The sequence below is a fragment of the Lagopus muta genome, chromosome 16 (assembly GCF_023343835.1).
Source record: "Lagopus muta isolate bLagMut1 chromosome 16, bLagMut1 primary, whole genome shotgun sequence".
NCBI lineage: Eukaryota > Metazoa > Chordata > Aves > Galliformes > Phasianidae > Lagopus > Lagopus muta.
Genome location: NC_064448.1, coordinates 2,680,527 through 2,703,096, shown reverse-complemented (window position 1 = coordinate 2,703,096; position 22,570 = coordinate 2,680,527). Strand labels below are relative to the sequence as shown.

General features: G+C 42.1%; 2 protein-coding genes across 2 annotated transcripts; one reads left to right on the top strand and one right to left on the bottom strand.

Annotated features, from left to right (window-relative positions):
• The first annotated feature begins 85 nt into the window (after positions 1-85).
• On the top strand, positions 86-11,300 carry ANKRD60 (ankyrin repeat domain 60). Its single transcript, XM_048963520.1, has 4 exons — positions 86-1,353; positions 1,492-1,622; positions 3,670-3,835; positions 4,430-11,300. Exons 1-4 carry the CDS (start codon positions 1,173-1,175, stop codon positions 4,699-4,701), a joined length of 750 nt encoding a protein of 249 aa, XP_048819477.1. The 5' UTR covers positions 86-1,172; the 3' UTR covers positions 4,702-11,300.
• An 84-nt stretch (positions 11,301-11,384) lies between these two features.
• Positions 11,385-22,560, bottom strand: C16H20orf85 (chromosome 16 C20orf85 homolog). Its single transcript, XM_048963573.1, has 5 exons — positions 22,557-22,560; positions 21,497-21,785; positions 21,054-21,135; positions 19,937-20,035; positions 11,385-17,948 (listed from the first exon to the last, which is right to left on the bottom strand). Exons 1-5 carry the CDS (start codon positions 22,558-22,560, stop codon positions 17,793-17,795), a joined length of 630 nt encoding a protein of 209 aa, XP_048819530.1. The 3' UTR covers positions 11,385-17,792.
• Positions 22,561-22,570: the final 10 nt, after the last annotated feature.

Here is a 22,570-nt window from a genome sequence, read left to right as displayed (position 1 = left end):
ATTAGTGGGATAAGAATGTGTTCCTTTGGTTACTGAAAATCTCCCTGTCATAAGTGCAATCATCTCTTTAAACCAGTGTCTTTTGGAATTCATCATGATGTGTAATAAAAAATCCATTAGATGTCCGTAGATTTGAAGCAGCTTTCGGCACTTACTCCTCAAAGCAAGCATGCCAGCAGTACTTTGAAACTTAGATTCTGTCAGAACTGGAGCTCTAACAAGATATATTTTAAGTGGAAAAGGCTTGTGGATGTGTTGGATGAGAGTGGCATTCAGATCTTTATATTATATCCTTCCAAACTTTAGTTAGGAGCAAAATTCTGGACTTCTTTTCAGAGTGATGCTCTCAGACATCCTGCATAAATGAATGATTGTGAAGCTTTTAGACTTTGAGGGGGGAATGAGTAATCAGCACCTGGCTGGTTGGATTTGCTTCTCGTATCAGGAGTCTTCTGTATGTTCTGCTGCTGCAGTCATCCTTTTGTTTGTTTCAGACACTGGCTGTTCCATCTCTTGCTCTGGAGCTTTTGCCAACTGTTGCAAAAGAACATATGATCTCTCCCCTTCTTTTTTCTCTGCAAGATTTAACATGATGTAAAAATGAAGAGTATGAGCAGCCCCTTGCACCTCCTAGTGAAGCGTTTCCTCACTTTGCATAAAGACAGGAGAAGTCTGTGTAGTAAAAGTGGAAACACAGTGGAACAGCCACGTGCTCTTTTTAACACACATCAAGTTAATGTATATATTGTGACCTGAACTTGGCCAAAGAAAACAGGAATGTGAAATGTGGGTGCCTCAGATGTGTACTTTAGTAATTAGTTTCTTTACTGCTCGTCTTCCAAGTAAGTTTGTCATCCTAGTGAAAATCGAGAGGAAAAAGTCCTTCTGCTACCATCTTGGTGTGTTACTTTCTGTGAAGTTCTCTTGCTGTGTTGGTACAGGCTATTACATCACACAAGCAGGTTGTACTTTTGTGATGTCAGTTTATGCTGCATGGATACTGTAATGTGCTAATGGTACACAGGGCTGTCCATCCTTATGACATCTATCCTGATGACGGGGAGTGCCAAGGGAAGGGAGGAATTACGACTGGTATTAGGCCCCTGTCCTTATAATGGTACCAACCTTTGTTAAGAGGAAAGCCTCAAGCCTTCCCAGTCAGTAACAACTGCATGCCCAGGTCTTCCTCGCCTCTGCAGACCTTTAGCTTCCAGCTCAGGCTAGCTGAAACTAATGAGATATTTTCACTACCTCAGTGCCAGAATGACTTGACGCTGAAGCAGCTCAAGTCTGATTTGGAATTATTGACTGGGATCCCCTTTCATTTCCAGCGGCTTCACTACCTGGATGAAAGTAAGAACCTGTAACCCCTGTTGTTCTTAAAGGTTACTGACAGGTTATTGTTCATTCACCATCTATTTATTATAGTTTACATTTGTTTACAGTCTCTGAGGGTACGTTGACTTGCTTTTATGTTATAACTCCCTTCAGTAGATCTGCCAGACGATTCTACGCTTATGGACAATGATTTTGTCCCGGGTGGAACAATTACAATGCGCATCTGGAGGCAAGATGGCTGGGGGCATCTCGTGGCAGCTGCTGCCAAAGGAGACACGATGAAGGTTGATTCCATTGCCTGTGAATGGGTGGGGTGCTGTCTGTAGAAATGCTGAAAGTGTGTTGCTGAAGACTTTAAGTGCTTTTATCAAGGAAGAGTTCATAGGGAAAGAGTGGGGAAGTCCTTAATGGAAGAGACAATTGTTAAGTAGGTTAGTTGTATTTACCGCAACAGTTAACAGTGAAAGCAATGAAACAGCAATCCAAAAACAAGAGAAGTCAATCCTTAATGCAGGCTGTTCTGTTCAGAAATGTCTTTTTGCTGTTATTAGTGGACAGCATATACAGTTGAAGCCCAGTTTTTTCTCTGTCTTGGGACTTTTTGTAGGACTAATCTATGCTCATGGTTTACTTTTCTTGTTCCTGCTACCTGAAAAATGTTGGGATTTTTTGTTGAGCTGCCTGCTGTTTTATTCTTTTGATGTGTTCTGTAGAAAAGATACTTCATTCCAGTACTTTTCATACAGGTAAGAGAGATGACACATAGTATGCAGGAAAGGCCTCTTTCTTAAGGTATCTTAAACAATCATGAGAGGGCTTTGGATTATTTCTTTTTAGGCATTCAAGAGAGTCTGAATGACTTGTTTGAATTATGAAATTGAGGCAGAAACTCTTTCTTAATCCATCCTTCTCTGGCAATATTGGCCACTGAGGAAGAATGGGAACTGATGCTCTTTCAAAGCACATAGCAGATTCAAAATCAAGGATCAGAAAACATTTTGCATCCCTTTCGCTTTATCTTCTGTCTTCAGTTTGCAATGCTGTCAAGCCTGATTAGTAAGACAGCTTTAATTTTTTTTGCAGAACAAATAGTTTTGGTGGCTCTCTGATAGAGGACATGCTGCTTTCTTGATTTAGGACTGAAGTGTTGTCTCAGCAGAAATGCGAGGCACTCTGATATGTCCTGTAAATCTTTAGGCCCAAACAGATGTGATCACAAAATATCCTTTGGTGCCTTTCATAACGAACCATTATCGCTGCTGTCCTGGCCAAATTCCAACTTGGCTGATTATATTCTGTTCCTCTGTATCTCCCCAACCATTGCCAATTGATGCTGCAGGATTCTTCTCTTGCTGTCATTAACTGTTGTGTAGTGTTGCACTTCATTGGTAAGCAGCTGTTCTACTTCATGCCACAAACTGCTTCCATTTTGCCATTGGGCAGAGTGTTTTTTTTTCTCCATGTTTTAAGTTCCTTGTGTATTAGAATCTTCCCTCTCAGTGTGGAGGCAAACAGATGTGCCAAAGGCAGTGGTCTCCTTTGAAATGAAAGATGTATTAAGAGCCCACAAGAAAATTGTTGAGACTTGACTCTCAAATATATTTAATAGAAAAAAATCATCGAAGAAATAACTGTGCAGCTGCTCTATTAATGTGCTTCCTCTTACTAGGTGAGAAGGCCATGGTGCAGTGTTAAAGATTTAGTCCAGCTTGGAATTGTGGTCTCGAGAATAACAGCAGTATGAGGCACCTGAGAATTGTGCCTAAAAGGCTTTTTGGCAACACTTGAGATATGTTTTGGCTTTATTGTCAAAAACCCCACAGACCACCTTATGGAAATAAAATGATACAAGACTGTATCCTGAAGCAGCTAATGTTTGAGTTGTCCAGAAGAATTAAGGCCTAAAGTTTTAATTAGATCCTAAGGAAGTTGTGCTTACATGGCGAGTGTCTCCTGTCTTTGTTGTCCTCTCCCAAAAACTTAGAGCCTGGTCGGTTTCCAGTGAACTTGAAGAATTTGTGAAGTCAGTAACTACATGCAAAAAGAAAACCTAACTTAATGTTCCCTTTAAGGGATGGCTATGAAAAAAACGTCATTAGGTAGTGGCAAATCAAGATAGGGCAGCGCAACATAAAACAAGCATGTGCTATTTAGAATGATTGACTTAGAATGATTGACTTAGAATGATTGACTTAGAATGATTGACTTAGAATGATTGACTTAGAATGATTTATGCAGCATGCTCTACGTGCAGAAAGGAGACTGTTGATATTTTTGAAGAATAAGGCCATCTTTGTGAAAGAGATTAAAAGGTTTCTGTTTATTCTGCAGCTGGCCCAGCTGGGAGTCACAGAAGAGTATGCTGGCACCTCTCCATATGCAAAGATTCTGGGACCGGAGCAGAAAAAGGAATGGGTAGCACACCGTGCTTTTGTGGCTCTGTTTGTTGCCAGCCACAGAGGTCACGTTAACACTGTGAAGTTTCTCCTGAGTCATGGTAATGTTATGAGATAGACTTATTCTCTGGCTGTTTTTGCATAGCATACCACCTTCCTGCTTACCAAGTTACAGAATTTTACCTGAACTATCTCTCAACTTTTGTATTTGAGTTGGAGAATGCATTTGGCCCATCAGCTCTGGTGTAGAATTGAAAACAATCAAAACTGCTCTTGCTAATTGTAACAAGTTTGATATTAAAGTAGGTAAATTCAGAATGGAAAACAGGAATGAGAATTATTTCCTTGCTTTTGAGCCTCAGTTATTTCTATTTTCTTGTTATCTAAAGATGTTCAGTTTTTCTTGATCTTGTGCAGTGCTTTACAGTCACTGCAATACAAGCAGAGTTGCACATTCTGCTTCCATGGCTCTGACATATGGGCTCTTTGCCCTTCCTGAGAAATATGCATTGTCCAGCAGTGCTCCTTCCAGCCCAGGTTCAGCCTGGCCCTGTTAAATCTTGTTGAGGGATGGTGCTGCTTACTCCCAGTGCAGGAGTAATGGCAGCACTCAATTGGAATGTGACTTGGTGTGAGCTCTGGCCCGTTGTCCCTTTCTATGAGTCCTGTCACACTCATGCTGTGTTTCTTTGCAGGTGCAGATGTGCACTCTAAAACTCCACTGGGAAGGACTGCGCTGCACGTAGCTGCTATCATGGGCCGCTGTGAGTGCATTGAGCTGCTGGTGAGCTGTGGGGCACGAGCCCTCGACCCAGATTGTGAGGGGCAAACCGCGGTGAGGTTGGCCCAGCGCTGGGGTCAGAAGCAGAGCGAGCGTGCCCTGATGCGCGTCCCACGGCCGCCGTCTGGAGCCAGGCCTTGGTGCAGGGATGGAGCTGTGCTGCAGGCTCATGGCCAGCCGGCCTGATATACACAGGCTGACCTGGTTCTGGCAGATCTGAGGACAGTCAGTAACTTTCCCAGTGACACGCACTTTAAATAGAGGTCACTGAGTACCTTTTGTAGGGTTTTGTTATGAAATAATGTCATATTCTGATGATGCGGCAGCTAAGGTGACAGCTAGCTCAACCACATAACCCTTGAGCGTGTGCTTTATTTGCAATTTAAGCTTTTTGGTAATGCTGCTTTAATTTCTTTGAGTTTAAAGTTGCCTTTTTTTTTTGTCTGTGGATGTTGAGATCGGGAGGTGGCAGTGGGGCCGGCAGGGGGTGTCCCAGCACTGCACTCAACTGCAGGCAGCAGTGCTGCATCCTCCCCTGACGGTGGTGCTCCGACTGTCTCCAGAATAAGGGGATAAATATCCGTGACTTCTTCCTGGGAATCGAGTACTAAAGCAAGGTTCAAAACCTTAGCCTATGGAAGCCAGTTACTGTGGGAGAGCATATAGCAAACTTTATATGTGCTGGCATTGGTCTGAACAAATGCAGAATTCCTGCTGGAACGATGCCTTTTAGTACTGTTTAAAAAAGGCTCGCTCTCTGGTTTCCTGTTGGTTATTAGTTCTACCTGATTCAAACATACAGATGTTGGGTAAATGCAATGACAAGATCACATTCTGTCAAAGTGATCAATGGACAAGATATAAAATGGTGTTTGATGTCTTGCTGAGCAGTTGGATATTGTAAGCAGGATTATACAGAGAAATCTTTAGAAATCCGTTATTCTTTCTTTGTGTTGTCTGTCTAGACTGTCTGATCTGTGCTTAGGCTTCTAGAAAGGAGGAGAGGATTTGTAGTTGCTTTTAGCCATTATGCAGCATAACTTGGGAGAACATAAGAATGTCATACACAGAGAACTGAGTGTCTTCAGGATGAGAATTCCAGAAATGGTAGAAAATTATGTAGTATACAGTCATGGAGGGCAGATAGCAAGTATTGCTTGCTGGTAGCTGGAAACTCACCCTCAGAAAAGAAAAAGAAAAAAAAAAAGAAAGAAATCCTAAATGTGTTGTGGCTGGGAAATGAGTGTACACTGATCCAAAATTGTCATGGGGCAAATCAGAAGAGAATTAACATCTGGACAAGGCCAGCACTGGAACAGTGTGTGCTCGTGTTTTTCTTAGATGAGAAAGGAGAACCCAAGCTGAAGAGAGATTAACCAAAGGAGGGAGTTTGTCCTCAGGAGAGGAGCAGGAACACGAGGCATTCTGTGTTGTGATTGTTACTTCCTCTTCTCTGTGCTACAGTACAGAAGGAGGATCAGTCTTCAGAAGAGTTTAGTGAGGACTTATTAATGAGCTTTGGGATTCCCAGATAAAGGAAGAGGCTGATTGTTATGAAGAAGAAAAAGGTACTAAAATGCTTTGGGTTTAATTTGGCCCAGGGCAGGACAAATGTCACAACTGTCTCCTAATATTAGGAAATCCAAAGCAACTCTTTTGGAAGGACTGTTGGTGGCCCTGCATGTGGCAGGAGGGTTGGAGATTCATGATCCTTGAGGTCCCTTCCAACCCTGGCCATTCTGTGATTCTGTGACTGTGACTCCCGTGGATGTAAAAACCAAAGTTAAATAAAGATGACAAGCACAGCAATAATTCATCACACTTTCTTAGTGTTACAGCTCACCCCTTTCCTTGCCTGTACTGAGACCAGTACTGTTGCTCATAGCCATCACAATGACTGCTGCTCCCTCAGAGCCTTGAGAAAGCCAGAGTTCAGCAAGCCTGACACTGGCTGCTGCTACTTAGAGGTAGTTGCTGTAGCCAGTGACAGCCTTGGATGTCTATAGACTGTCACCTTTGATAACTCTGAATAATGATATGTTCCCCAAACATTTCCCCTTCCTCTAGAAACATTTCTAACTTTAACTGAGTTATACCTGTTCCATATTTATCTGTAGTGCGGAATGTCGTGGCAATCATGACATTCAATTTTCAAAGTGAATCAAATGAATAGAAATTGTTAAATGCTGGAGTACAATATAGCTTATAAAACCCAACATCAGGAAAGTTGCACTGATTGGACTCTTAGATGCTGTTTTCCTTTTGCTTGGGAAACAGAATTGTAGTCAGCTTGCAATCTCCTCAACATTGTTCATGGAGGAAGCAGACAAAAAATACCAATGGCTGCAATTTAGTTAATTTTATGCTAAACACAATCAGCATTCAAACTGGGAGTTACTAAGTGAAAATGTATTGATAGAGAAGCCAAAATATTCTCTGTGAGTAGATGGTGAAATATTAAAATCTCAAATAGACTCCTGAAAAGCCCATAACTGTAGGGCGGAGAAGATGCAAAGGTGAAATTTGGCACTGCTGGAGTCAACAGGAGGTCAGTGAGGTCACGAATTAATCCTCAACATGGGAGGTCATGAATCTGTGTGGTAGGAACCAGTGCAGCACTGGTATAACATAAGGCCTTGTGACAACAAAGACAACGATTAAAAAAAAAAAAAAGAGATAAAAAAAAAGGTTGCTAAGGATGTATCTGAATCAGGACTTATGTAGGAATGCTTTTTCTGCCATCAGTTTTCAAATTTGCAGCGTGCCTTGCATTGCAACCACCAACTGTGTTCAAAGACAACCAGAATTTGGTTGTGAACTTTCTGAGGATCGTGTTGACCATTAATGTTTAGAAAGGATAGCGGTTCACGGAAGGAAGCCAAACCTATATACTTTCTAGCATGCTTCCAACATCTATTATGCTTCCAGCATCCCGTTTAGGTTGGTTTGATGCCTGACCTACACTGCAATTGAGGTTAGTGCTTTGCTTTTCCTTGCAGTTCTCCATATGGTATTCTGTTTGCAAGATTTGCTTGACATAACTGTCTGGTATGGTTTGTTGGTGTTTTGCTAGGATTCCTGTGTGTTCAGAAGCTAATAAAGGAACTGTCAACTCAAAGGCCTGTCTTAAAATGTGGCCCTACTGGCTTGGGATAAGAAATGCAGAGATTCCTCTTCCAAGCCTCTTCTGTGGAATTCGTGATGCTATTTCAATTCCTTTGGTTTCCAGTAACAAAAAAAAACAATTGGGGTCAAGCAGAAGTCAAGGTATAAAAATTAATCACTGTGAGCTTCCTTACTTGTAAGCTGGGCCATATGTTAAAGGAATGAGCAGTTCTTATATCTCTTGATGAGTGTTTGTATGCATCGTTCAAATGTACATGTGTTTGAATTCCAGCCTGATTGAATTGGTCTATGATAATAAACAGGATAAATAAATCAGATGAAAGTAAAAGCACTGATGTGCTTGTAGAATTGTGTGGGATTAAGTTCAGTACTATGACCTTGAGCAGGATGTAATTTCAAAAGTGCCTTAATTATGATGATGACATAAAATAAGGCTGAGGAAGCTGGAAAGGCAGAGAGATAGGAGGCAGAGGGACAAAACAAACTCATTTGGAATGACTTGGTTTTAGCAGGATTACAGGCTGTTAAGTGGCTTATGTGGCTTATGGTAGGGAAGTGCAGGGCCAGGGACCATAGGCAGTCAGACTCCAATTGGAGTGGAGTAGTGTGCAGTAGAGATCAGAGCGTGGCTAAAAGGGCACGTGCAGCATTGGGGGAAATCGTTTCTAAGGTGAATTGCTGTCTTGGTGCTTCTTTTCTGACGGAGATCTGCTGTACAGCTGTGCTTGCTGCACAGCTGAGGAACTGCTGGCCCTGTTGAATTCAACCCCCATCCAGCAAAGCACCTCCTCCTGTGATTGTACTACTGTAATAACAGTGATGAAAGAAAGGTGACTTCTGTGTACTTGTGCCCCACGTTTCTATTATCCATTGGTTCTCCATAGCACAGGGCAGCATTAGAGCCGGCATCCTTGGAGTTCCTTTGTCAGTTCAAGCTGTTGTCACGCGCCTAGCTAATACCCTCTAGTAATTTTCTTATTCACATGCACACTTAATGTCCTTAGTCATTAGACTGAAAAATGTTAACCTTGTCATAGTTAGTGACTGGAAGCAGAAAAGTCCATTTAGTTCTCAGGGGAATGAATTCTAATTTTCTGCTTGTCAGAAAGTGACATTTTACATATTTTTCTCTTTTTTTTTTTTTTATTCCCACCATTTTAGTGCTGAGTTTAAATGTGTGTGTCATAGGAATAGACTTTTTGTCTCTGCTAAACACCCCAAAAGGCTTGGCAGGTATCCAATGCATGACCCCCTTGACCAACAGCTACTGCTTGAGCTTGTCTTGTGCACTGAGGAGAATGGGAGGTGAGAGTGAAAAGTTAGAAGCAAGGGGTTATTGCAGAGGGCATATTAATGTTGCATGTCAGAATGCATATTTTTTATCCCGGGAAATATGGATGAAAAGCAGCTCATCTGGAATAAAATATCCAGTGAAGAAACAAATTATGTTAATCAAGCAGGCTCGTACTAATGTTAGTCATTAAGATGTGACACCTTCTATATAATGTCACAGGCTGCTGCAACCCTTTGAGAAGAGTGCTGGTTTGAAGGCAGCTTGTCTGTGGTTATTGAGTTCACTGTTCTGTGAAAGGGAATAACTTGTGTCTTGAAAAATAGATGGCATTTATGGCAAAGAGAAATCATCCTCCCACAGATTACAGCTGTTCTTTGCATTGTTGTGTTGGTGGTCTTATCTCATCAGTGGATATTTTCTGTGTTGTTTTTTTGGTTGTTGTTTTGTTGTTTTGTTTTTGATACATTTCCATAAAGCTGTTCTGAGGAGAACATTGTGTGCTGGGAGCTGGATGTATTTTGAGAAAGAGACACCACTACAAAGAACTCGGAGTCTAAATTGAAAAGATGGATGAAGTGAAAATGAGGGATGGTTGTTTTGCTTCTTACAGATGGGAACTGAAGCAGGAGATTGTGACTGTTGTGGCCAAAGTCACCCTGGGAGTCCACAGAACTGCATCCTGATCTTTGAAGTCCAATTTCAGTATCTTTATCACGTATTGCCTTTCTGTTCCCTTGCTGCTGAATCTAGATTAAATATGCATGTGTAGCGAGATAAACATGTTCTACATGTGTTTAGCCAAATTCTGACCTTAGGGACATGAAACAAGCTCTCACTGATGTAGATAGGAGTGCTTTCATGAGTGGATTCAACCCAAGGAATACAAAACATGTTGGCATTTAGTTCATGAAACATCCTCTTGTAGGCCTGAGGTGGAACTGGTGTTTTAACCAACTTCAGCCTCTCTGTGAGGTCTGGAGAAGGCATGCCAGGCCAGAGCATAGATAAAACAGCATGAGATTTTGGCTCACTGGGTGTGATGATCCTTTCTCTTGTCTGGATGCTTCTGTTATACCAGGAGTACTGTCTGCGTTGCGTTATTCAGCTCCGAATCAACTGTAGCAATAATGCACAATGAGAAGAATACAAAACGCATTCTAAATAATTTCAGCATTTATGTGGTTTTGGGTCTTCTGTGTTTCATGAAATCTCAACAGATTGTTTGCTGCAGCAGGACCAGAAGGCCGATAGGTGCAGTGCAAAGCGATGCCTGTCCCTGCTGACAGGGACTGGTTAGCAACGGCTCCAAGGTATGACTGAAAGGAGAATTAAAAGCAGATTTAGGGAATCTTCTTTCCTCCTTGCTTCTTAAGTGTATAATTCTGCATAAATACATCATGGAAATCTTAACTGTAATTTGCCGGGTATGAAGAAGATTGTTTCTTCTAAAGTTAAATAGCACTGATCCAAGGTGAAGGAGTTGGTCCTAAGCTCTCTGTTGCTTACAGCCAGCCCACAAAAATGTTTATTTTCTCAATGCCGTACCTTAAACAAATAGGAGCACAAGCAAATATGGTGAAATGTTTTGCTCTGAACCATGGCGAGAGCTGTTGCAATTGGTCTTTTCCCATTTGCATACAAGTAACTCAAATGATTAATGGCATTGCTTCCAGGAGAACAAACATCAGCAGCGCTCCCTGCAAGCCAAGTAGTTGTCTGGTTGGCCCTGCAGTGAGTTACTTTTCCCCTGACAAAGTGCCCTGGTCAGAGCCATCCAGAAGTGCAAGCTGAAGAAAATTCTACAATCTTGAAGATTCAGGGGCCATCTCCTGGTGTTCTGTGCTGCAGAGAAAGAGCAGGAAGTGTTGGAGCTCTTTTCTTCCTCCCAGTCCCTGACCCAGCAGCACCGCTGCTGCACAGACCCACCGTGCCCTGTGACAGAGGCACACAGCCAGCCTGACTTCTCGGGACCTGGGCTTAAGCAAGAAGGGCGGTTTTGTTACCCCTGCTTATGTCTCACCAGAGAACTGACTGCAGCCATGGCAGAAGCAGTGTGCAGACGATGCCCCTCTGCTCAGGTGAATGGATAAGCAGTGTCCCTTCCTGCTTTTTCTCCAGCCCATGAGGCATTGGCATTACTTGATAACTATACCTTGGGTTCTGCTAAGGGACTGTAAACATACGGGGTTTGCTCCTTCAGCAAGCGTTGTGCTGAGATGGAAGCTGCACTGCACATAATGGGGAGCACAAGAAATGGCTGTGGATTTTATTTAAACAAAGGATAGGAGTGTGCTCTGGCAATAAGAGCATAATGTCTGCTTGGTTTTTCCAGACAAGGACAGTGCCTTGCTGGTTAGTGGTTGTTTTTTTGGTGGTTTTTTTTTTTTTTTTTTTTTTTTTTTTTTTTTCGGGGAGGGTTGGGGGGAGGGAGCCTCTTGTTTGTGTTTTTGCTCCAGCTTTTAAGGATGAGAATGTTGTGTCTGACGCATGTCAGCAAGCAGAGGAGATTTACTAGCATGGCTGGGTTTGTCTTGCTCCCCTGTGATGAATAAAAGCATTAACCGTCTCTCACTTCAGGAGGAGAAGGGGGGCTGTTTTCAGCCTGCGAGAAGTGAGAAGGCTTTGTCAGGTTTGGGTCAGGCAGAGCACAGGGCTGTGTGCTGCTCAGAGGGCGGACGAGCCGGGTGTCACACGGCAGCCTGCAGGCACCGCTCGGAAAGGCAAGAGACAGCAGTGTGCGTGTGTGCGTGCAGGGTGTGGGGGCAAGGCTGCCATGTCCTGTTTTGGTGCGAGGCTGTTTGCTACAGCAACGATCCCTCTGGAAAGCAGTCTTGAAAGATGGATTGAATAAAGAGCAGAGAGAGAAACGGCCATTTCCATACTCCCTGTGCAGTTGTCTGAACTGTTACAAGCATTGCTTAACAAGATGCCTGCCTGGATGTGATCCCGCTCTGTACATGAGGCCTGATCCTGTGGTCAAATGTATCCAGTGGAGCCGTGTAACTACATGACTGAAAACGATGGGGGGGAGAAGAAAGGATCCTCTTTGTTCTGTTTATTTCTGTTTCTTCTGCAATGTGGCTGCATCTATTTTGATGCTTTGAAATTCTCAGGTTTATTTCAATCGCGGCTTCTTTAGTGAATCACACGATGCATGGAGGAGAAAAATATGAAGGGAATTGCCAAATTTAAAGTTGGGTCAAGCTTTGGCAACGTACCTGAGAGTAGAAGATGTAGTTCATATTAATAAAAATGTGTTGTACTGACTCATCACTTCATAATTTCAGCCATATTTCAATATAGCTGTGTAGCTGTGCAGTACATGTCACCAAAAGGGGCTGCAGAACCTTATCATGTGATAAGGAAACAGTAGAGCTTGGAATAGAGACCTGGTCAGCTGGTTCACATTAAAGTCTATAAATATGTGTTATCTGTTATTATAATTTTTTTAGTGATGCAGTGCTTTCCTCTATTCCAAAACAGTTAAGTGAAACTGGAGAATCCTTAAAGTTGTAGTTTGATTCATTATTGTAATAAGCATGCAATGGCCGTGGGTTTAAAGATCCTTCAACACAAAATGAATTCAGACCAAACCCTCGTAACTTCAGCTGGGTAAACTTCAGCACAGAAACACAGAATGGCCCGGGTTGGAAGGGACCTCAAGGATCACGAATCTCCAACCCCCTGCCACAGGCAGGGCCACCAACCTCCCTATGTAATACTGGGCCAGCTTGCCCAGGGCCATGGGAGAAATGTAGGAAAAACTGAGAGTTTTCTCAGTTTGTTGACAGGAAATGCAGAACTTTTAGGTAATTCCTACTGAAAAGAAGGAATTTTTCACTCCTGGGTGAAAAACAATTTTTTCTCAGTTGTCCTCAAAATCCGTAGCTTTTTGTTACCATTGCAAATCAGGAACAATAAACTTAAAAGATACAAAAGGCAGGACAGGTAATTATCCTCAGAGTTACTCTCTAAAGAAGAAATTATAATGCACTGTGCTCTAATGTACGGAGTATAACGTAACATGTAACCTTGCTTAGGTATTTCCAAAGGGGAGGAAACATGCTTACTTCAAGTTCCGTTTTTTCAGATGTTCTCATTTCTTACAAAAGAAATAATGTGCCTAGAGGTAACAACCAGGCTTTGATCTACAATTTCCTGTGCTGTTGCAAAACATGGTGAATTTTTTGTACTCACAGAAAGTTTACTGAGGCTGTGTTATGTTACTTTTGAGATCACTGTACTGACTTGAGAATGAAAAAAGCATCGAAGGCTGGAAAAATCTCACACTGGGGATCAGAAGCAATGATGCTTTCTGCTGATCTGCTTTACAACCTTTGGAAGTGGCAGTGTTCTGAAGAATAGATTGCCTCATGTGTCCACTAAGAGTTTTGTGTGTTATAGCAAGTAGAGCTGCGTATGCTTAAGCAAATAGGAATTAAAATTAACTTGTTGTGTTTACTTTTATGTCTGATCCCATCTGATCCTTCTCTGAGCATCTGCTGCTCTGCCTCCCCCAGCACTGTGTGCAACCCGTTGTTACATGGCAGCCAGCTGAAGGCAGCTCATGAGCAGCAGAGGGGCAAAGACAAGTGCTTCAGAACGCTCTTCCCAGTTGCTCTGCATGCTTTGTGCTAGGTGCTCAGTGGCTTGACTGCCTTGGGAGAGTTTTGAATGTTTCATGCTCTGTAAGGGTGTACAAAACACAGTGCTCAGACTGGTAAGTGTATCTTACTTTAAAGGTGACAGCATGCTGAGAGTTTTGGCTCTGAGATGAAAAGCTGTCCTGTTCAGGTTATATCAGAGAGTTTTCTGTTAGAAACCTTTATGAAAATAAACGTACCACCCAGATGTACAAGAAAGAATGGTCTTCTAATCTCCTTGTTCTTCGTAACATAGCAAGTGTTGAGATGTGTGTGAGCGACCCTAAGATCAAGAATATCTCCAAGTCATCTGATCAAAACAAGGTCCTTCTCCAGACTTCTGTTTTGCTGGTGTAATGTGAATCAGATGTTAGCAATTTCTTTGTTAGTTCTGGAAAGTTTCTGGTTTTGTTTTGAACACTGCTTTATGGCTTGTCCTTTCCATGTCTGATAGAGCAGATCAAAGGGGTAGCATTTTTTACACTGAACCCAATCAGTGTCACAGCACGATGGTATCATTTTCCAGTACAGTTCAGTTTATTACACTGTAGTCCTATGGAATTATTTGACAAGCTTTCGACCAGTTAAATAACAGTGTGATGGGATGTGAAAACCACAGGAGCCAGGAAGGAGGTAATAGTTTGTGAGCAGGCCTTATCTGTCTTGCTGCAATGACATTTAGGGTTTTGCATTTAGAAACCTAATGCAAGGAGTGACCTGGACTGGGCTTCGCGTGGGAGTAGAGGTTTGGGGCTGGTTGATAATGGCTAGTGTTTGGTGCTTTGTAGAATGTGCAAGAAACCACAAAGAATCCTTCACTGAAGGAAATGATACGTGTGAATGGGCAAGCAAGTGCTTATGAGAAGGATAATTCTGATTTCATAGTTCTTCAACTTAAATACAACTGTAACTCAAGTCCCTACTATTATTTCATCACACATCCACAGTCACAAAAGGTGTGTGGCTGATTTCATGTATTGCTGTTGGTTGTGTACAAAATACACAAGTATTTTTGCATGTAGAATTCTGAAAGCGTACTCTGCAGTTTCTCTTTAACAGCAGCATGATAGCAAGGAAATTGAACTGAAAGCGCAGTCAGAAGACAAGATGGCTTCAGCTCTCTGAAAAATGTGAGTCAGCTAAGGAGGAATTGCTGTTTCACTTTGCTGGTGGGAGCCTCAGGCCACCAAAAGCATGATGAATGTCTACATTAAATGAAGCTTACACTGGAGCATAGAAGACAAATAGCATCTCATTTTCAAATTTTGGTTAAAAATAATCCATGTAACATTTTATGCATGTTTAGAAACAGCTCTTTCTGCTCCGACTTGCATAGGAGCACAGGCTTAGATGTTTGTACAGAATTACATTTCTCCCAACTTTTGCTGCATTTTTGAAGTGATTTAATTTTGTTATGAAGCCTTTCCCCCACGATGTGCACTGAATTTACTAACACCATCCCGACCTTGGAAATAGTGTGATATTTTACAGCATGCAGTGACATTTATGTGTGCAACTTGGCTCCAAAAAATAGGTTAATTTCCAGAAATGAGATGCCAGGTTTAAACCTTACAAGATGATTTAATAATCCTGTATCAGCAAGTTGGGCTCACGACTGAGGCAGTTGACTGGGCAGTACGTTGTCAGTTGCAAATCTAAAACCACTTCACACATTTTTTAGGTATGAAAGGTCAAATTAAATGTGCTGGGAAAAGAAAGGTTTCTAGCTTGTGTATTCTTGAATACCAAAATCCTAAATGTATGGATCAGCACTTCACAGATTTACCTTATAGGAAGTTAAAATTTTAGGCAATAATGTTTATGCATCCTCCAAATTATCTTTATAAAGTATTTCTGGAAGTAAAAGCACTATAAATGATAGAAAGTATAGTAAAAAAAAGAAAAAAAAGAAAAAAAACACCACTTAATTGCTCATATGGAGTCAATACTCAGACATTGGAAATAAGATTCAGAAATGTCCAACGATGGGTGGTGGACAAGGAGCTTATTTGGGCTTCCAAAATCAGTGACTCATACGGAGTTGGTTTTCACTATATACAAACATCTACTGGATATCAGATGCCAGCTCTGGACCTGTAATGTAACATTTTAAAACTGTGGTTGTGAAGCTCCCCTTTCATTTTGCTGGAATCCATGTAATTTTATTGCTACCAAATTACATATTAATGTTACAATACTGGTTTATCTAAATCAAACAAGAATAAAAGTATCTGTGCGTGACCTTAAAAGCTGAGGAACCATGTTACATATGGAGACACACACTTATATAAATACAGAAACATAGCAATGACAGGAAAGCACTTAAAATTGAAAAATGATGTAAAATATAATTATCTTGCTTTTTCATTGAACAGTTTAACATGTATACTTAGTAGCTAAAGCGCAATTTAGTTTAAATTTCCAGTGTGTGATTCCAAGTAATTCTTTATTCTGTTTTTGAAGGCTGCAGTTCTGCTGCGTATTCTCATTCTTCAGTAATTTTTCCAAAGGATATGATTCACTTCTCCATTATTTGTAAAGAATATGGAAAAAGTAAAACATAGTTATTTTGTGGGCACTTGGAACTGGATGTAAAAAAAGTAGGTGGGCTGTTGATCATTGTGAGTCATTTCTTGGGAAGAGGGAAAGAACAAATGCTGCTGACCTACTGCTATGAAAGCCAAGGGCTCAGTGCTGACTCAAGCACGAATTGATTGCTGCAGAAAACAGTGGAGATCTAGCAGCAGGATTACAGAGGAAAGCCTTTTCTCCCTAAGTAATGAGGACTACTAAGAATTGCCTGTATGGACTTCTTGGAGCCATTTGTTTAACAGTTTTTGAATGTTATCCATTAGTTAACTAGAACTAGAATCTGCAAACAACTGCTGCACCTAAATGAGGCTCCTTGTGAGTTTTCAGAAGTCCTGGCAAATCTGCAGGTGGGTGATGAAGTGCAAGGCTGAGCCCTCCAACACTGAGATAGCTGCACCAATAGCTCCCATGGCAATCCCTTACTGTTAATGAACATGTGTGTAATGTAAAATGTAGTTTAGTTTGCAAGACTGCGTACAAGAGAACAAATTCTACAGATTTCAGAAACAATCTCTTGTATGTAAACAGGTATTCATGTGGTTTGCTGTTAACACGTTCCTCTCATCTCCATTTGCTTTGCTAAAACCATAGCAAGAAGTGTTGAACAGCATCCAACGTGTCCATTCTGAACCAAACACCTTGGATTCCTCATCGCTTACAGGAGGAACCAATTCACACAGCTTTATCTGAGAGTGCGAGGCAGGAGGGACCCAGTGCTGATTCCGATCCTCGCTCAGATATTTGATTGATTTAATGGCAGGTGACAGTGTGGAAATGTACTTTATTTTCTCTCTCCATGCTGTATCGTACTGTGCTGTGGTTGCTATGCTGCTGTGTTTGGTAAGCAGGATACAGGTGAGATTCCAAAAGCAGCCAAACCTCAGTGCTGTGTGACGAACCTTCCAACCAAAGAGGGAGTGTGTGATAAACTGAGGAACGCCTGGTGGGTTATTCAAGAAGCTGCTGTGGTGTTCATGTGTTTATTTTTGTTTCTACACAAATATTTCTGAAAATAGGCCTGCCATAAGCAGTGATTTGATAACACATTGTCTTTTTTATACAAAACGTGTTAAATGATGTATGAAGATGGATGTATTTAGAAATTTTCAGTGCAAGAAAATACTTGAAGGCCAATTTAGCTTCTCTCTCTCTCTCTTTTTTTTTTTTAAATGAAGTTACTTAGACTTCAACAGTCTGTTTCTGAGTTCATACCAGTCCTGATTGATATAAACATTGGTATAAAAAATCTGCAGCAACATAAATACTTGGTGGCATATTTTTGTTTTGAAACTTATGCTTAGAAACTTATATTCTGAACAACAAAAAACTCTTCTGATACCAAAACTGCTTTTAGAAAGTGACTTTATTTTACTGAACGGCCTTTGTAAGCTTTACTTAAACCAATCAGGCAGCTCTACTGGAAACTAGGCAACTCAGAAGCAGTATTCACAGCATGAATGCTATAGGTTCCAAAAAATCTGCACCAAGCTAAATGCTGCATTGTGATGTTCACACATTGCCACAGTGATTGTGGGTGCTTATAGAGGCATTGAACAATCCACTGGTGAATGTTAACTTTGGAATGCAAGTGCTTCTGTGTGCCCAGCTGCTGTTTCCTACTGTCAGTCAGAGGGCTCGCGTGGCCAGTGCAGATCCTTGGAGAAGGCGCCTTTGCAGCTCTGGATTTGAAAACAACGTTCAAGTTGCAGCTCTGGAACAGCTGATCTCCAGCCAATAAATCCCTGGGAAGTCCTTGGAACTGGAGGAGATGGATCCACCTAGAATAGAAGTAAAACGTGGAATTCAATGATTAAAAGGATTTTGATGGTAGTTTATGTCACGCAACATCCTCCTTTGTGCTCCACTGTGGATGGAAATGAGAATGCATAAAAATAGTGAGTTTAAATGCATTCTGATTAATTAATATCCTGAATGCACACTGGCATTTATGGAAGATTGCCTACTTGCATGCAAGTTTGATTTATAAAACAGGATGGTTCATAATATAAAAAGTCATTAGGGTAATTTAGGTCCCATTCTGTAGCAAGGCACAGGGGAAAAGGGAAGTTCAGTGGACAAATTCCAGTGAAGTAACTAACTTTCATTTATGATTCTTTATAGAAGTCTTTTAGTGCCTTGACTGGTAGATATAACAGGAAACCAAAACTCAAAATTATCATTCAGTAATACATATTATACATTTTCTTCATGTATACAGTTTTGTTCAATATATTTCTAAGGGCTTTCTGTTATTAGAAGGATTTATTCTTTAGCTTTAACAGTAATCTTTAAGCTACTTGCCTTCTCTAAACAGGAAAAACAGCACTTTATACTTGCTGCAGTGTTTTTGGTAGCAATGCTGCCATGGAATAACAGTTCTGTGGCCAAATGCTAAAGATATTACTGACCAAGCTGGCTTCTATATCCAGAAGTACTCATCCATTCCACTTTCTACTTTAAAAGATGGGTAAGCATCAAGTTAATCTGCAAGTAATCTTGCTAAAAAGGAAACAAAGCAAAAGCCAGCAGCCTCTGTTCAGTGACTGCTGTGCTTGCTTTGGCTGAATCATCTCACTTACATGGTTTTATCATCTGGGGACTTAGTAGAGAAACACACAGTAAGAGAACAATGTTTCAGTTCTCTTGCCAGAGTTAACTTCACTTTGTTCTTTGGCCAAGACTAGAAATGTTTATGATATTTAGGTGGAGCAGTTCCTCCGAAAAGATAATTTTTATGGCCAGAAGTGCCACCCACCAAGCAGGATAATAAAGGAAATCACTTCTTACTTAGGGAAGGGACTATGAAGAAGCATGAATCCAGCCTAGAGAGAACAGATACAATGCCTGTTACTATAAAGGTGAACATGCAGAAAGACACATCATGGTGTAGGAAAGGCAAACCTGAGCGACTCAAATTGGATGCCTGGGACAAAACTGCAGAACAAGTAGCTCTAATGGCAGAAGGGCTGCCACTGGATTTCTGTCACTCTCAGCACTTGCTCTTTTATTCAGTTTAGTCTCAGTAGAAGTACTTGCTCACCTTATCTTACCACCCTTGGAATCCCTTGAAATTTAGGACAACAATTAGGAATTTTCAGTCTCTTTTGTTTCCCTAATCTTCTCAGAGCAGACTACCCTTGCTTCTTGTTGGCACGTTCTGCCTCTCCTTTTACGAGTAGGTTCCTCTCCCTTTGTGGGTGATCTAGCTCTATGGTTATTCTATTTGGTGGTGGATTCGGTCGCTATGTATTTATAAATCAAACACGTTGACTCATTAGAACTCACTTCTCTCAGCTGATCTAATTTGTGCCACTAAAAGAACAGAGGCAGTGTCTCAGCCAAAAATAATACTTGCACAAAGCTAGAAAAAATCTCCACATCTTAACCACTACTTAAAATTGAGAGATGAGGCTATGCTAAGCCTTGAAGTAAGGTGTGTGCGTGTATATCTGAACAGTGACTGCTCTGGGCGTTCTTCTATAATAAACCATACAGCTGACTGCTGTGTTACTCGATGTCACAGAGAACGGGGACGTGCTTTAGGGAAAGCTAATTTCATACACAAAGCTCTGTGAACTAACAACCACATCCAAAGGGCAAGTCCTTGTTTTAAATGAGTGCTTTTAAAGCATTGCTTGGGCCGCTAATACAATTTACTCTGACCTTTAGCTAAAGGCCCACCTCTACAAGTCAACTGGTTTTAGGGCTTGGGTGGTCTCTTCAGACAGGCACTGCTGTACTGCAATCTCAGAATCTAATTTCTAACCTTAATATATTTTTCCACAGGTGTCACAGGTCGAATCCGCAGATGCTCTGGAAGCTGTATCTTGGGCTTTGGTTTTTTTTTCTTTTCATCTTCAGTCAACTGAAATAAAAACATCACCATTAAAAAAATGGGCTCTGATATCTATCCCATTAACCTGACTGTTGCATCTGTTCTCTCTGTTCTTTCCACTTAAAACACGAGCACATATTGTAGTGTTTTGGAAGTTGTTGTTGTGTACTTTTTTTTTTCTTTTCTCCAGAAAGTGATATAAATTTGAATTTCAGGTGAAAGGCAAAATGCTGCTGAGTGATTCAACTCTCTTCATTGCACCAGATGTCCAGAAAGGGCTAGAAATATATCTTATGTACCTTCTATGACCACAAGGCAAAGACTAAGTTCACCAATAAGAACACATTGAGTTTGCCAGCTTTTCTGCTACCCATCTATCAGCACTGTGCAGAGGTGGTGTGAGTGGCAGACAGTGCTTGTCACGGATGGATGCTGAGGCTCAGAGGACAAAATGTTCCAGAGGTGCTGACGTAGATGCCTACAGCAACGTTCCAACATCCTGCAATGGATGCAGTGCTTCCAGCTTCATGTAGGGTAAACGTACGGCTGCATTCAGGGCCTACACTGATCCTGCTCTTTAGCAATGAAAGATCATGATTCCAACCTAACGTTATGCGACTCTAGATTCTCATATCTAAACATTGGTGAGAATAGACACCTCTCCAAATATTTTAGTTCTCTGTAAGTTTCTCCACTGAAATTTTAATTAGCTAGAACCTTTCCCCCTTGGTTTTTAATGTACCATATGGATAGACAAAGGGGAAATGTTTTCCTGTCAGTGTGCATCTCGTACTTGTTAGCACTGCTGGGAGCCGTGTTTCTCAGGAGAAATACATCAGGATGTGCGTGGCATATCAATTACCACTTGCTGCATTTCATTCAGAGGAAAGTCGGAACCCTGAGCCCACCTTTAAAGGTACTGTATTTGCAAACTGTGAACCTGGCTTAGCAAAGCACGCACAGCACTCCTCTGTGTGCTCACTGCTGTGTCTGCACAGCCTCGTGTGCCATCGTGTTCCACACCTCACCCAGCACCGTCCTGTTTTACCTCCTCAAGAGCTGTTTTCAAAAATCCCCATTTGTGAGACCATCTTCTTGCAGTTTCAAGCTCACTTTCAACATATCGTTTCCTGAAATGGAGAAACGTGTGAGAAGACTCAGCTATATTCTAAAAGCATAAACCAACGAGCCCAATAAAAAGCACAGCAGAGCGTGAGCCTTCAGCCCTCTTCCTCCGAGCAGCACGGCTGCGCTGACAGCTCTCTGAGTGGAGGTGATGGGAGCTATTTCCCACGGCTTGGAAAGGAGATGATGCACGTGAACGCAGCTCCTCGCAGGTGTCTGTGGTGACACCTGAAGCTCGGGCCCCGAGCTGCCCGCCTTCCCCTGCCCTCCAAAAGCTCTGTACCCTCGTGCCCGTGAGCACGAGCGAGCTCCTCCCGCCCCTGCTGAGCGGAGGGAGCAAAAGAGAAGGGCTCTGCGGGCCGCTACCAGCAGCTGTCCTCAGCCACGGCGCTGCGCGGCTCTGCCATTTCCCTGCCGGGCGGGGCCGCGCGCTGCGGCCGTTGCGGGGCAATGAGCGCGTGGCCGTGCGCGCGGCCGGGGCGCGGAGCGGCTCCGTTGTTTGCTCTCCAGAGAGAGCGGCGCTCCTCGAACGGCAGATGACCCGTGTTGTGCAGGCGAAGGGCTGCCAGCGCCCGCCGCTTCCTGAGGAGAGCAGGGAGGTGCGCTGCTGTAGTTCGTTCTCCATCATTTTCACTTATTTTCTGGACGCTACTCGCTAGGAATACACGTCAGAGCGGAGCAGGTGACAAGTGTTTCAGGGCAGGAGGCGTTTGCTGAGCTCCAGGCTCATTTTGTGGAGCTCAGCGCTGCCGCCTCGCATTGCCGCCCCTGGGCAGAGCTGCGGCGCTTTATGGCCCTCCAATGAAAACCCCAACTGCGTGCAGTTTGTAACAAAGTTCACATTGTTTTGGCGCTTTTTTTTTTTTTTTTTTTTTTTTTTTTTTTTTTTTTTTTTTCCTTTTTTCCCTCCTCCTTCAGCTCCTTTAGAAATCTAAATTGAGGAATTCAGAATTTGCACAGTGAAAGCGGTCCCTCTTGGCGCGAGGGCTTGAAGTAATTCCCTGCCCCTCGATGGAAGCTGGTTTGGACTGAGGCTGCAAATCGTTTTTCCCGCTGTTGGACGCTTGTGGTCATTATAATATAAATGCAGACGCGTTCTGACCTTAGCCGGGTGGTTTATAGGTAGTGGGTTTGAATGCTTATTTGCTATTTGTTTCTTTATTGTCGAGCGAAGTATCTAAAAGTCTTAAATATTTGCACGTGAGAAGGCTGTAAATGTTTTCAGCTGTCATGTAGGTACCCCGAGAACTTCTATTTGAATTAGAGGGAAGGAAGGCACTCTGCAGCCCTAAAACAGCAGCTCTCTAAAAATCAAACTATCAACAAATGCAATATTTCACTTATGTGCCGTTTCTTGGTTCTCTGTTTGATAATTAGCCCAGCAATTAGATCAGCTGGGTCTGCTATCACACCCATAACTGCTTACTCATTGTCCTATTT